Raw genomic sequence first — 14,965 nt, forward strand, 5'->3', positions numbered from 1 at the left:
CACTAACCGTGAGGTCATCGTAAGCACCGCCATCTACCCGTTTGCAATGACAGTGTACGATCAGCATATCTACTGGACGGACTGGAACACACGCAGCATCTACCGTGCAAACAAGCACGACGGCTCCGACCAGAGAGTGATGCTACAGAACCTTCCATCACGGCCCATGGACATCCACGTGCTCTCCAACAGCAAACAGCAGCAGTGCAGCAGTCCCTGCGAACAGTTCAATGGTGGATGCAGCCATATTTGCACTCCAGGTTGGTTTATATTTCAAAACAATAAGCTTTTGCAATACTACTTATGGCTTTTACAGCCAGTATCCTCCGAAACCAAAGCTCTTTTCCCAAATTAGTGACTAATTTATAATAATTACACATATGTATATATATATATATATATATATATACATATGTGTAATTATTATAAATTAGTCACTAATTTGGGAAAAGAGCTTTGGTTTCGGAGGATACTGGCTGTAAAAGCCATAAGTAGTATTGCAAAAGCTTATTGTTTTGAAATATAAACCAACCTGGAGTGCAAATATGGCTGCATCCACCATTGAACTGTTCGCAGGGACTGCTGCACTGCTGCTGTTTGCTGTTGGAGAGCACGTGGATGTCCATGGGCCGTGATGGAAGGTTCTGTAGCATCACTCTCTGGTCGGAGCCGTCGTGCTTGTTTGCACGGTAGATGCTGCGTGTGTTCCAGTCCGTCCAGTAGATATGCTGATCGTACACTGTCATTGCAAACGGGTAGATGGCGGTGCTTACGATGACCTCACGGTTAGTGCCGGTGAGTGAGCATCTCTCAATCTTCTGTCTGCATAGAGAGAACAGTAGACCTTTTCTTAAAATTATGTAGCCCAAACATTGCAGATGAAGTGTTGCTAATTAATAATACCAAAAGTGTCTGATATGAAAAAAATAGAAAGACAGAGAGTAGTATTTTTCAAATATAGCTAAATTTATATAAGTAAATATTATTATATATTTATTTGATTATTATTATTTTATTATTAAAGGTAAATTATACAATTAAGAAAGGCGGGGCATAGAGGAGAAACAATAATGTACAGTATGTGGAAAATAATGTGTTTTTTAAACCTTAAACCGCATAAACACATTTCATTACACCAAATAATGTTCTTTTTAGCAACATCATATGATCTCTTTAATTTTAAATATGGGTCCAAATATTAGAACCGTACCAATTATATTGATTCTTATCTTGATAATTAAATATTAATAAAATATATGTATATGTATACATACATACACACGCGCACACACACACACACACACATATATATATATATATGTATATATATATGTATATATATATATATTATGCTGATCGTACACTGTCATTGCAAACGGGTAGATGGCGGTGCTTACGATGACCTCACGGTTAGTGCCGGTGAGTGAGCATCTCTCAATCTTCTGTCTGCATAGAGAGAACAGTAGACCTTTTCTTAAAATTATGTAGCCCAAACATTGCAGATGAAGTGTTGCTAATTAATAATACCAAAAGTGTCTGATATGAAAAAAATAGAAAGACAGAGAGTAGTATTTTTCAAATATAGCTAAATTTATATAAGTAAATATTATTATATATTTATTTGATTATTATTATTTTATTATTAAAGGTAAATTATACAATTAAATTAAATTATAAATATTATATATTATATAGATATACATATATATAGATATAGATATAAAGACGAAAAGATGAGATCTTACAAGCTGGCATCTGCCCAGTACAGCCTTTGATCCTCATAGTCTAGCGTCAGACCATTTGGCCAAACCAAGCTAGTGTTGACGATCTCTGTCCTGAAGTTTCCTCCCAGAGTTGCACGTTCTATCTTTGCGTTGGTTCCCCAGTCGGTCCAGTACATATACCTGACCGCATATGAAGAGAAATGCATTTAAATTATATGATAAAATGCCTCATTAAACATCTAAATCACAGTCTAACTGAATGGGAGACTCACCCTCTACAGGGATCCAGCATGATAGCTCTGGGTCTGGGCACCTGTGCTACAACAGTCCTCTGAGATCCATCCACTGCCATGGAGCTGATGCTCTGGTTAATATAGTCACTGTAATAGATCCTCTTATTGATCCAGTCATAGGCGATGCCATCAGGAGCTCCCAGATCTCCACAGAGAAGAAAACGTTCAAAAATACATAGCTATAAAACTTTACAAGTAGCAAAAATCTGCCTAGCAACCACTCAGAACACTTTAATAATCGCCTAGCAACAGCCTTAGTTACTCAGAAACACCTTCACCAGGAATCACCTGGTAACCATTTGGAACACTTCTGAAAATGCTTAGTAAAGCCTTAGATACCACTTAGCAACATCTTGGCAACCACCCATAACAAAGTAGCAACCATCTAGCAAGGTCCTAGCAACCACAGTAAATGCTTAGCAACTGCTTAGAAACGATTCAGAACATTTTAGGAACTTACCTAGAAACTGCCTAGCAACAACCTACACCTTAGCAACCACATATTGATGAATGTATGAAATGACCTTTTTAAGCCCGCTTGAAGAAATAAATATATTTCTGGATTATAATTACAGATACAACATTAAAGATATAGTTCACCCAAAAATGAAAATTCAGTCAGAATTTACTCACCCACAGGTTGTTCCTAGGTTTTGTCTCTTGAACACAAAAGAAGATATTTTGAAGAATGCTGGTAACCAAACAATTGACAGTAGCCATTGACTTCTATAGTATGAAAAAAAATACTATGGAAGTCAATGGCTACTGTCAATTGTTTGGTTACCAACATTCTTCAAAATATCTTCTTTTGTGCTTAACAGAAGAAAGAAACTCATACAGGTTTGGAACAACATGAGGTGAAGTAAATGATGACAGAATTATGAACTATCCCTTTAAATCTTATTTTTGCTTAATTCTAATTTAATGTGGTTATCAGCAGTTTTAATCATTATATTTGGTTGTTGTACTGTATTCATCTGTGTGCTTGAGCAATCAGGCAGTGTTGTGGCTAGCTGCAAATACTTATGCAACCCATCTTTTCAAATGCAGAATATTGCTATAAAATACCAAAATCATGTTGCATGTTGCAGACCAGTCTTCAAGTTGCATTTGATTTATTGTTTTTTATTATATTATATTGTATTGTATTGTATTATATTATATTCAGTGCTGGGTAGATTACTTACAAATTGTAGTCTGTTACTGATTACAAATTACATTATGGAAATTATAGTTTGTAACGTACTGGATTACACATATTAGGTAATGTATTGACTACTTTTGACCGAAAATATATTCCATTCTTTGTTATCAACATCATGAAGTCTATTAAACATTACATTATGCCAGGGTTACCCAAACTAGGGTTCATAAATAAACTACAGGTGGTTTGGGAGTTGATGAAAAGCTGGAAGACTTTCCAAATGTATAAAAGCGGTAGAATTTTAGAAAGAAAATTTTCAAGAAAGAAAAAAAAGAAGAATTAGGGCAAATCAAATTATGAACCATTTACTGCCATTGTGTGAATAATATATAATCTATAAAAAAGTGACTGTAATCTGATTATGAGCATTTTAAACATAAATATAAATATGATTACAAGTACTTAATTTTTGGAATCTGATTACATAATACAGATTATATCTAATCAGTTACTACCCAGCACTGACTGCATTATGTTATATTACATTATATTATATTTGAAATAATTATTTACAACACTTTGAGGGCGTATCAGGGCTTATCAAACAGCTTTTGTACATTTTTTTGCACAAATTTTACAGTGACTCTGACAATAGACATGATCCTAAATAACTCCAGAACTGAACATTTGATCTGCTCAAACCTAAAATGACATTAACAAACATGTGAATTTTCTGCTTGAGAAACAAATAACTTCTCTCACACTTTATTACTTTTTTTAATATTTCACAATAAAAGAACAAGTTTGCTTACATGGTACATAAGGCCTAAATAACCTCCAGTCTGCAAACTAACCATTGTAAATGTCATGCGACATACTTTGTCAAGCCAACATTCAAAGATTGCCTTAATGAACTTTCTAGCTGAACCTGCAGTGTCAGGGTGCATTAGGAGCTTAAATAAGCTGCTCACCTGAGGCCACCTCTGTCGCAGGAGAGGTAGGTGAAGCCAAAGTAATGAAGCTAATCTTGCTCTGGCCCGCTCCCGAGCTCTGGGTGAAATAGATCCTTCCGTCCAACCGGTCGAAATCAAGGGCTACCGAAGTCCGGGGCACGTTAACCACGGGAAAGGGCAGAGAATGATCCTCTGGATCCAGCCGCAGAGATCGTACAGTGCTTTCGGTCGTATAGATAAGGTAGTCATCCCGGGATACCACACAACTGCTGCTATCTGAAATGCAACTCTCATGCACTCACTTTCACTAATGGTGCAAGAGGCTGAAAAGTGTAGATATCCATCTAGTGCATAGTGCATAGTCCCCAGCTAGGTAACTTCCAATAAGCCTATTTTCAGGCGCTGCGTAATATCATTGCGCCTGCAGCACCCATGGTACGGCAGCAAGTTCCTTAATTATTACGCTGGAATGAGAGTATAGTTCCTAGCCATATCGGCCTAGAAAATCGCAACTTTTCATTTTCCGTCGGCCTTAGTACACGATGTAACTACAGAAGAGTCAAGTTTTAAATAGGAAAAATATAGAAACTCTTTGGTCATTTTTGAGCGAGATGCTAACGGTCTAATCAGATTCAATGATCTATGCTAAGCTACAGCTAAAAGTGCTACCGCCAGACCCGGAGATCGGCTGAATGGATTCGAAAACGGTAAAACTCAACTGTTTAACTATAGGGGAGTTGGAAAATGAGCCTATTTTCAAAAATAGCCACCACAATATGACGAGGCATGTCTACTTGGGTCTTGAGAAGAACACGACGGAACGTGGTATTGAGTCGAATCACTTCAATGTACGTCTCAGTCAAGAAGGCATTGGTGAAATAGAGGTTTCCTGTGGAAAGACAAAGACGAGACACAATATTTGGTAAACCCGGACACTTAATGTTGCTTTGAGAGATTAAGGACTAAACACTTTGTTTATCTATGTACATATGCACTAGTACTAGTACTAGTTTCACCATTAGTGAAAGTGAGTGCATGAGAGTTGCATTTCAAAGATGGCATGTCAAGTTATAGTCCTTTATGAACCTTGTCATAGAGAGTCAAATAATAAGAACAAAAAAGAACAATATGTGAAAATAGACGCCTGAAAATAGTCCCCAGTAGGGCTGCACGATAAATCGCATGACCTTGACAAACACATTTCTTCTGTAATAGGCTCTAGTTTTTATCAACTTCGTCTGTCGTCAAAAATCAAACCTTTCCTAAATCATAAAACTCTAGAGATGGCTGTTCATGCTTTTATTACCTAAAATTGGGCAGTACAGACATTTATAATGATTTCAAACGATTTCTATTTCAAACAAATACTGTTCTTCTGAACTTTCTATTCATCAAAGAATAATGAAAAAACAATGTATCATGGTTTCCGCAAATATATTAAGCAGTACAAATGATTTCAACATTGATAATAATAGGAAATGTTTCTTGAGCAGCAAATCAGCATATTAGAATGATTTCTGAAGATCATGTGACACTGAAGACTGGAGTAATGATGCTGAAAATTCAGCTTTGCATCACAGGAATACATTATTTTATAGTAATTTATAGTTTAGTTATTTATATTTATTAGTAAATTATAAAATTATTTTTAAATATATTTAAATAGAAAACAGTTGTTTTAAATTAAAATAATATTTAACATTTTACTGTATTTCTACTGTAAATTAATGCAGTTCTGGTGAGCAAAAGAGACATTTAAATGGTAGTGTATATATATATATATTTTGAGATTTATTGAGAGAATAAAACAACTATAATGTTGTTTTAATGTTGTCAAAGCAAATTAGGTTAAATTTGGCAGCCTTGCTTATTCACATATTCAGGTCAAAAGTGTATGTTTAACAAGCTATGGGTCACTGAGGCCTGGACCAACTGAGCCTCTTTTCTGTCATATGTTAACCTTTAATCTTCTCTAACGCCACCTGTCTGTGCTTATACTGATGCGAGTTAATGTTAATGTCCCTACATTAAGGCTGTCACCATTCTGACTTCTAAAGCTGCTCTAGAACATTCCTCACGTAACACTCCATGAGTCCAGTGTATCTGAGGTACTTGGCATTAGTCTTCACATTCCTTTGGAAGTACTAGTTTTAGAATGTGGACAAGTTTGTTTCAATCACATCGTCACAATTGTACTGTATGACCAGAGTCAACCAAAGTTACCACATCTGATTTCAACATAAAACCCCTCACCTGCGGCCCAGTCTACAGCAATGCCTCGTATGCCATTACGTCCGATTCCAGAGGTGACAATGCTGCGGAATCCAGATCCGTCCGGTTTGATCCGGCGGATTCCGTTCTGAGACGCCACGGTGCTGCTGAAGTCACACCAGTAAATGAAACCGGAAGGCATGTGCACGTCTACATGAAGAGCATTGCGGCCTACAGGACACACACAGACACATACAAAATTATGCTAGCAATATATAATAAAGCAACATTGTGAACAAATGTGCTTTTTATTTGGCTGTAAAGCTTTAATAGTGTCTCTGACTTAAATATTAGTAACAAAAATGAGTTGCTAATTTATCCTAAAAAATTATATAGTATTTATTACATATATTACTTTTTCTAAATAATAAATAAGAATATTTATTACTTTTTATTACAAAATAATAATACTTTTTTTATTTATTTATAGTATGAAGAATAAATATCACATAAAATAATTAAAAAATATATATAAATATAAATATATATACAGAGAGATAGATAGACAGACAATACCACCCAGTCCTACTGAAACCCACCTCTGCCTGCTACAGGCACCATAGACTCCGAGTGATCCGCTCCCTCCAGACTGAAGCCCTTGATGGCAGTGAGCATAGAGATCACCACATAGGATTGGTATGGAGAACAGGTTCTGTTATCAGCACTGAGTTTGAACCCAGTCGCACAGGCGCAGCTGAACAAGCCACCGGGACGAGGCAGACACAACTGCTCACACATCCCCATGTTATTACTGCAGCCGTTAGATGATCCTGCTGAGGCTACAGACAGACAGACAGACGGCAGATAAAGAGAATGAGAAACAGATATATAATGCTGCAAATAGGTAACCATAAGAGTACATGATCCTGACTCATACCTATCTATTTTGGCAATGTGTACACATTCCTGGTGCATATCAGTGTGTAGCAGTACTGATATATTGGGACTCTGCTTTGCAAGCACTTCCAGATCTTACTGGATGGACTTATACAATAGACGGCGTTCACAGCCCTGGAGAATGAACATGTGCACTGAACACCGAACAAAGGGACCCTGATTCTTCTCCGCATAAAGCTGAGTGTCCCCGAGGCAGAGGGGAACTAATTGGTAAACTGATATCCTATTGAAAGTCATTCATCCCTCTCTGGTAATTGCTACACGGCCATCAAGGTTATGATGACTTCAAGAAAAGACCACCCTACGTCAACCGCAGAATGAATCAGAGATGAATGCTCAAAAAATTGCACCGTGAGATGCATTTTTCTTGTCATTACTTGTTTTCTGTATAATGATTTGGCAAAACTATATGTAAAAAAAATCATGCCAATAAAGTACTTTAAATTGAATTTAAATTAATAAAAAATTGCCTATTTTACCCAACATGAGGGTGTGATGTGTAGTTTTATGTTTTTTAGAGTTCATAGAGTTTTTTTTTTAGAGTTGTTTATTAGAGTTCATTAGCTTAGCAGCATGCTACCACTGCATAAAGCTGTATAATGGCTTGATAAATGACTATATTTGTGTGTGATGTGAAGTTTTTTTTGCTTAGAAAGAGTTCATGTTAGAGTTAGAGTTCATGTTGTTAGCTTAGCAACATGCTAACACCAAACCCCATTGAAATCAATTGTGCATCTTCTGTGTGCTTTGCGTAGGAGGAGCTATTTGTATGATGCATTGAGTTACTGCCTATCTAGAGACTTGTTTTTTCATCAAATTTTTTAGAGAATTGTTTTTTCATCCAATTTCAGAAGGAAGCTACGGAGCCCCGCACATGACATGCAAGAAAAAATACATAAATCGTGCGCACGATTTACTAATTTGTTCCCTCGATGTACTAAATCGTGCACACAATTACTATTTCATTCCCTCGATTTGCTAAATCGTGCGCACAATTTACTAATTCGTTCTCTCGATTTATAAATTGTGCGTACAATTTACTATTTCATTCCCTCGATTTGCTAAATCGAGTGCACAATTTACTAATTCGTTCTCTCAATTTATAAATCGTGTGCACGATTTAGCAAATCGAGGGAACGAATTAGTAAATCGTGCGCACAATTTATAAATCGAGGGAACAAAATAGTAATCGTGTGCACGTTTTAGTTCATCAAGGGAACGAATTAGTAAATCGTGTGCACGTTTTAGTACATCGAGGGAACTAATTAGTAAATCGTGTGCACAATTTAAAAATCGAGGGAACGAAATAGTAAATCGTGCACACAATTTAGCCTACTATTTTTTTCCTGCATGCCATGTGCGAGGCTCCGTAGGAAGCAGCCTATGAAGGTAATAGACAACAAGAAAGCTTACTAGGTTTTGGAACAGAGCCATTATGTTATAAGTATTTTTAGTTTTTATTATACTCACAGTCTCTGTAGTGTACTTTGAGTACTCTCAGACCGGCCACGTTATCCCGCATTACAACCCGGTTGAGTCCCGTGGCTTTGTCGACGCGTTCAATCACTTCAAAGTCTCGATCTGTGAAGTACAGGTAGGAGTCGTATACGGCCACACCCCATGGATGGGACAGTCCATTCACCATAGTGATGCGGTTTGATCCATCGGGATCGCCGCGCTCGATCTGAAACAATAGAAAACAGTTATTTTTGAAATGCAGCCTTGGTAAGCAAAAGAGACTTCTTTCAAAAAAAAAAAAAATCCTATATATTGTATATGCCAATTAATTCTTAATTAATCAATGCATGCAACTACATTAAAGGGTTAGTTCACCCAAAAATTTAAATTAGCCCATGAATTACTCACCCTCAAGGCATCCTAGGTGTATATGACTTTCTTCTTTCAGACGAATCCAATCGGAGTTATATTAAAAATATAACTCCGATTGGATTCATCTGAAAGAAGGAAGTCAAATACGCCTAGGATGGCTTGAGGGTGAGTAAATAATGGGCTAATTTTCATTTTTGGGTGAACTATCCCTTTAACGTTTCTGACTGCCGTACCACGCCAGTTCCTGTAACAGCCCAGTAGAGCTTGTTCTCTCTGATGTCTATAGTTATGAACTCCACATGTTCCAGATTATGGGTGAAGAGGATGGCCGCGTTGGAGCCGTCCATATCTGCCGATGCCACCTTGGCAGGGATCCCGCTCTCTGTTCCCTGATCTGTCCAGTACATCTTTCTAAAACAAAGACAGAACATCACTAAACAGAATCGCATGTATGCAAAACATAGCATATAGGAAATACTGCTCTTTTGCATCTGCGTTTGTATACAAATACAGCAATTTCATGCTTCTACAAGTACATATATTCTAAGGACTGATCATGACTATGTGTACTTTATGTTAACTGGTGTTTAGCATGCTCAGGCAGTTCAGTCCTGGCAGATGGAATTAAATCGGCTGGAGCTTGTTGAATTTGGTGATCAGGGTTAATGCCAGACCTCTACTTATCTGGACTTACCCACGTGCCGGATCCACCGCAATGCCAACGGGAGCTCCTGCACCAGTAGGTGAGCCGTTGTTAGTGATGAGAGTCTTTCTGTATTGATTTTCTCCTTTTAGCCTGAGAACCTGAAACAAATCAAATTGGGTTTGTCATAATAACAGTACCCGCGAAATTTCTTAATTATAAATACCACTTTCTATACAGTAGCAAAACTGGTATGCTGCACTAAAAATGGTAACATCTGGATTAACTGGTTTTATTCAAATAAAAATAGTATTTAGCATCACTATTTTAACCCAGGTTTAATAAACTTTTTTTATTAAAAAGTTAAGTATTTAAAATGTAAAAAAAAAAGAGTAAGGTTTAACAAATTTAAAAAATTCTAAATGATGTAATATTTCCTCAGGTTGTTCAAGTAATAATTCAAATAAATAACAAAAAATAAGTAATGAACAAAGAAAAAAGATTACAAATCAATAAAACAAAGAAAAACAATAAAACGTTTTTCACCAAGTAGCAGTACCAAGTATTCAAGTAAATATTCAGAAATTGAAACCTAATGTACAGGTCTAATATTTCACATACAGTATATATTATATTATATATTGCATATATTATTTATATTTTAGTTCTGCCTGTTTACATTTACTCGAGACAAACTGACAGTGTTTACAGTAATACCTCATCAAATATAGGCATTACATTTATTTATTTATGTACCGAAAAAATTATGATTTTCATTGAAAATGTCATTTTTAACATTGTTATTTTAGTATTATTTGTAACAAAATTATTTATAACAAAACCAGTCATAAGAGTACATTTTTTCGAAATTGAGATTTATACATCACCTGAAAGCTGAATAAATAATCTTTCCATTGATGTATGGTTTGTTAGGATAGGACAATATTTGGCCGGGATACAACGATTTGAAAATCTGGAATCTGAGGGTGCAAAAAATCTAAATATTGAGAAAATCGCCTTTAAAGTTGTCCGAAGGAAGTCCTTAGCAATGCATATTACCAATCAAAAAGTAAGTTTTAATATATTTACAGTAGGAAATTGACAAAATATCTTCATGGAACATGATCTTTACTTAATATCCTAATGATTTTTGGCATAAAAGAAAAATCAATAATTTTGACCCATACAATGTATTTTTGGCTATTGCTACAAATATACCCCAGAGACTTAAGACTGGTTTTGTGGTCCAGGGTCACACTTATATAGTACTATAGCATTTACTATTATTTTGAATTAGCATTTATTTTTATATTTGCCGTTTTCATTTTCATTTTAGTTTAAGTTTTAGTCATTTTGTTATGTGCTTTTAACTATTCTTTAGTAATCTTCAGAATGTAGAAATAACCCTCAGCCCTGACAAGAACAAACTATGATGCAGGGAATGAGACCTGAAGTCTTGCTAACCTCTATCGACTGTGATGCAGGGTTAGAGTAGTACAGGTTCTGGGACATCCAGTCCAGAGCCAGTCCGACCGGAGAACCCAGGATGGCCGCTGGTGCAAACTCAGTTCTGTTGGTACCATCTGACTTTACTCGATGAATCTCACCCTGTGCAGATAAATGAGATACAGGTAATAGACAAAAACCTAATTTTAGCATTCAAAACACCTGTTAACTAGTTGTTTTAATCATTTGAGATAGGTAAGATTTACCGGATGTTCCACCCAGTAGATCATCTGCTCAGCATCATCAAAGTCGACGTCATATCCATTCAGCAGCCCGGCGACCGGCACCATGGCATCATTGCTCTTGTCATTCGGGTTGAGAGGGATGCCGTAAATGATGCTGTCTCTCACCACCACCAAGAATGGATCCTCGACTGCAAAATCATCAGCCATAATTCATATGGTATTCATAAAAATCATAATAATGGGCTTTTCAGCAGTGACACATCTCATTTTCAACCAAACAATTACGTCATGTGAAATAATTACACAATTTCAATTTTTGAGTGAACTGTTTCTGTAAGCACACTCACAGATGCATATATCCCTTGTGAAAAAGAAGTACACTTTAGTATACTTAAAAAAAACTTATTGAGGAAATAATATATCTCACAATAATATACTTAAGTGTAAACTGAATGTAATGTTTTCAAATACTTAAGTGCATGTTATGGGCAATTAAATGAAAATGAATTATAGCTTAAATCTAGATTAAATGAAGTTAGTTGAACTTAAAATTGATTTTAAAAATGCTGACCTACTTAAGTAGTACTTAAGTACGTCTTTATATGTCATTTCAAAATTACTTTGAAATTATCTTTGAAATATGGTCAAAGTGTACTGCCGAATGTACTGATAAACATTTATGTGAACTAAAATCTACGTTATTATGTAATTCCTATTGAAACTTGTTTTAAATATATTTGTAAAAATACATTTTTAATTATGAAGCTGCAGTATAGTACATTTAAAATATATGAACTTTAAACATACTGAATAACACACTACAGTTAAATTTAATTTATAATAAAGTACTTTACATGTGCTTTAGCATCAAAAAAATAAGTGTTCTTCTTTAAAGCACAACAAAAGATTATTAAAATCATGATTTAAAATGTAGTCTACAACTTTTCATTTCACATCATTATAAACTTTTTAGAAGTGTACTTAAGTGTTAAGAAACAGTAATGAAAGTGAACACTGCAAAAAATGATTTTCTTGTTGACTATTTTTGTCTTGTTTTCCAGGGCAAATATCTAAACAAAATAATATTAAGTCTTGTTTTCTGAGAAATGTATCAAAATTAAGTCATTTTATGTTTAAAATTGAGAAAGAAAAATTATCGTCTTATCTTGCCTTCTTACCACATCAGCAGATATTATTTATTGTTTTAAACAAAAACTCACTTAATTTTGATGGTTTTTACTTCCTCAGAAAACAAGATTTCATATAAATTAATATATTAATATAAATATTTTTATTCTCAAATAAATGTATCTTGATTTAAGAATGTTTAGATATTTGTACTAAAAACATAACAAAAATACTGAGTAAATTTTGTATTATTTTTTATTTATTTATTGTGTTTATATATATATTTATTTATTTTTTTGCAGTGTACTCTCTTTAAGTACACTTAAGTGGCCTTTTATTTCAGTAATGTTTTATGCATTATCTGCAAGTTTGTTTTTTAAAATATACTTCTAAGATTTGAAGTACACTACAAGTGCTCATTCAATACAATTAAGCACACACATATTTTTCACAATGGATAGCAGAGATTCCCAGAATTAAGTCTCATCCCAATGCATTTAGTCGTGCTGATATGAGGGACTGGTGAAAAAGGCCCTGTAGTGTAAACATCACTGTGTCAGCACAGTTGATTGCAATAAACAGCCCATTCAATCACCATTTGTCTGGATTAATTGTTAAACTCTCATGGAAGAATGCACTCGACAGTGCTAACAAAGGCTGAAACCTGAGCGAGGTTGAGAGTTTGCCCTAAGAGAATGTTAAGGGCTTCTTAAGACTAAAGGCCTCTTGCACGCTTTCATCCGTAACCGCCAGCTGAGCTGAGGGCTTTTATAATAGTAAATGTTTGCCTCTGCAAAGAAGCTTACTAAGTAAATTTTAAATGGGTTGCTGTTGAAAAGTTTTCATTCCCCTGAAATCTATATCCAATTTTAACAGAAGACTGCTTCATTCATTCACTGTGAAGCAGATTAAGTGGACAGAGGTCAGCGTTAAAGACATAAACACATGCATTATTCATTAAAAACAGCCACAAGCAGGAATAAACTGTTAAACTCATTGCACTAATTTATCATTGTCCATTGCGGATTCATTAAAGTCCTTGTAGATACAGCGGTTAGCATCAACCTCTTTCCCTCAACAAAATTGGCTTTTGGCCAATAACCAACAAAAGTCTATGATTCTTACATTTTTTTGTTCATTAAGAAAATCTTCACAAATGAACACAACTTTTTATGAATTTTGAAGCCTACATACAAACAACCAGAAGCAAAAAGCTAAAGTTACACTATAAATGAGCTACATCTTGGTCACATGACTTCATTGTCACCACCATTAAGTTTACTGACATCTCTTTCAAACTCTATTTAAAAGTTGGAAAGGGTGTAAAAAAATTTATATTTTGACGTGATGCTATTTAATGTCCCTAATAACCTCTGTAGTCCCATTTAGCCACTTGTTAGCAACTGCCTTAACCAAGATCCATAAAAGCTTAAAAAATCACAAGTGGGGTATTTCTGATTTATTTTATTAAGTTAATAAAATGTGAAAATATCTTGAGCTTGTTTTAAGCACAGACCATATTTCAGGCATTTAACCAAAAATCCATTCAAAAAACCTATTGACTTTGGGAAGATAGAAACGCAAGTGCAAAAACTCATTTCCAGGTTTTAGAACTCATTCAAGCAGCACTCCATATTGACAGATAATTCTGCCAGACTGAATGCAGATCTGAATATTTCTTGGTGAATTTTTACCAGAAATGTTTTTAGCATTTATGTAAAATTGGTGTATAAAGGCAGAAATTTATTGCACATCTCTCTGACTATCATCCTAATTATTAGATTTACATTTACATTTATGGTACATATTTACATTCTACCAGTTCTTGCTTTCCCTGGGAATGACCTTGGCATTGCTAGTGCCATGCTCTACCATTTCACACTGCAAAAAATAAAAAATAAAAATTTCTTACACAGTAATTTGTCAGTTTTTTAGTACAAATATATCAAATTTCTTAAATCAAGATACATTTACTTGAGAAGCAAAATGACTTAAGATATTAAGCCTTGTTTTCTGAAAAAAAATTTTTTTAAGTGACTATGCTTAAAACAAGAAAGAAAAATCTGTCAGTGAGGTGAGAAAAATACACTTAATTCAAAGGGAAAACAAGATTATTTTTCTTGCCCCATTGGCAGATATTTTTTCTTGTTTTAGACTCACTGGCGCATGCTCAGCGCTGACCTCAGAGGTCATCCGCCCGGAACTGCTTCCAGTGTATAATTTTGATAGATTTTTCAGAAAACAAGACTTAAAGGAGGAACACTCCACTATTTTTGAAAATAGGCTCATTTTCCAACTCCCCTAGAGTTAAACAGCTCAGTTTTACCGTTTTTGAATCCATTCAGCTGATCTCCGGGTCTGGCGGTAGCACTTTTAGCTGTAGCTTAGCAT

General features: G+C 35.1%; 1 protein-coding gene across 1 annotated transcript in view; it reads right to left on the minus strand.

Annotated features, from left to right (window-relative positions):
* Positions 1-14,965, minus strand: part of LOC107707600 (low-density lipoprotein receptor-related protein 2-like) — a 129,243-nt gene that overhangs the window by 41,035 nt on the left and 73,243 nt on the right. The window contains exons 33-44 of the mRNA XM_016511677.1: positions 11,468-11,634; positions 11,220-11,363; positions 9,807-9,916; positions 9,346-9,523; positions 8,753-8,966; positions 6,925-7,164; positions 6,368-6,556; positions 4,865-5,003; positions 4,133-4,386; positions 1,997-2,162; positions 1,746-1,904; positions 533-822 (exon numbers count right to left, since the gene is read on the minus strand). Of these exons, the coding sequence (XP_016367163.1) occupies positions 533-822; positions 1,746-1,904; positions 1,997-2,162; positions 4,133-4,386; positions 4,865-5,003; positions 6,368-6,556; positions 6,925-7,164; positions 8,753-8,966; positions 9,346-9,523; positions 9,807-9,916; positions 11,220-11,363; positions 11,468-11,634 (2,250 nt within the window). The remainder of the gene's footprint in view (positions 1-532; positions 823-1,745; positions 1,905-1,996; positions 2,163-4,132; positions 4,387-4,864; positions 5,004-6,367; positions 6,557-6,924; positions 7,165-8,752; positions 8,967-9,345; positions 9,524-9,806; positions 9,917-11,219; positions 11,364-11,467; positions 11,635-14,965) is intronic.

Source organism: Sinocyclocheilus rhinocerous, unplaced genomic scaffold (assembly GCF_001515625.1).
Source record: "Sinocyclocheilus rhinocerous isolate Xijiao unplaced genomic scaffold, SAMN03320098_v1.1 scaffold2400, whole genome shotgun sequence".
Classification (NCBI taxonomy): Eukaryota; Metazoa; Chordata; class Actinopteri; order Cypriniformes; family Cyprinidae; genus Sinocyclocheilus; species Sinocyclocheilus rhinocerous.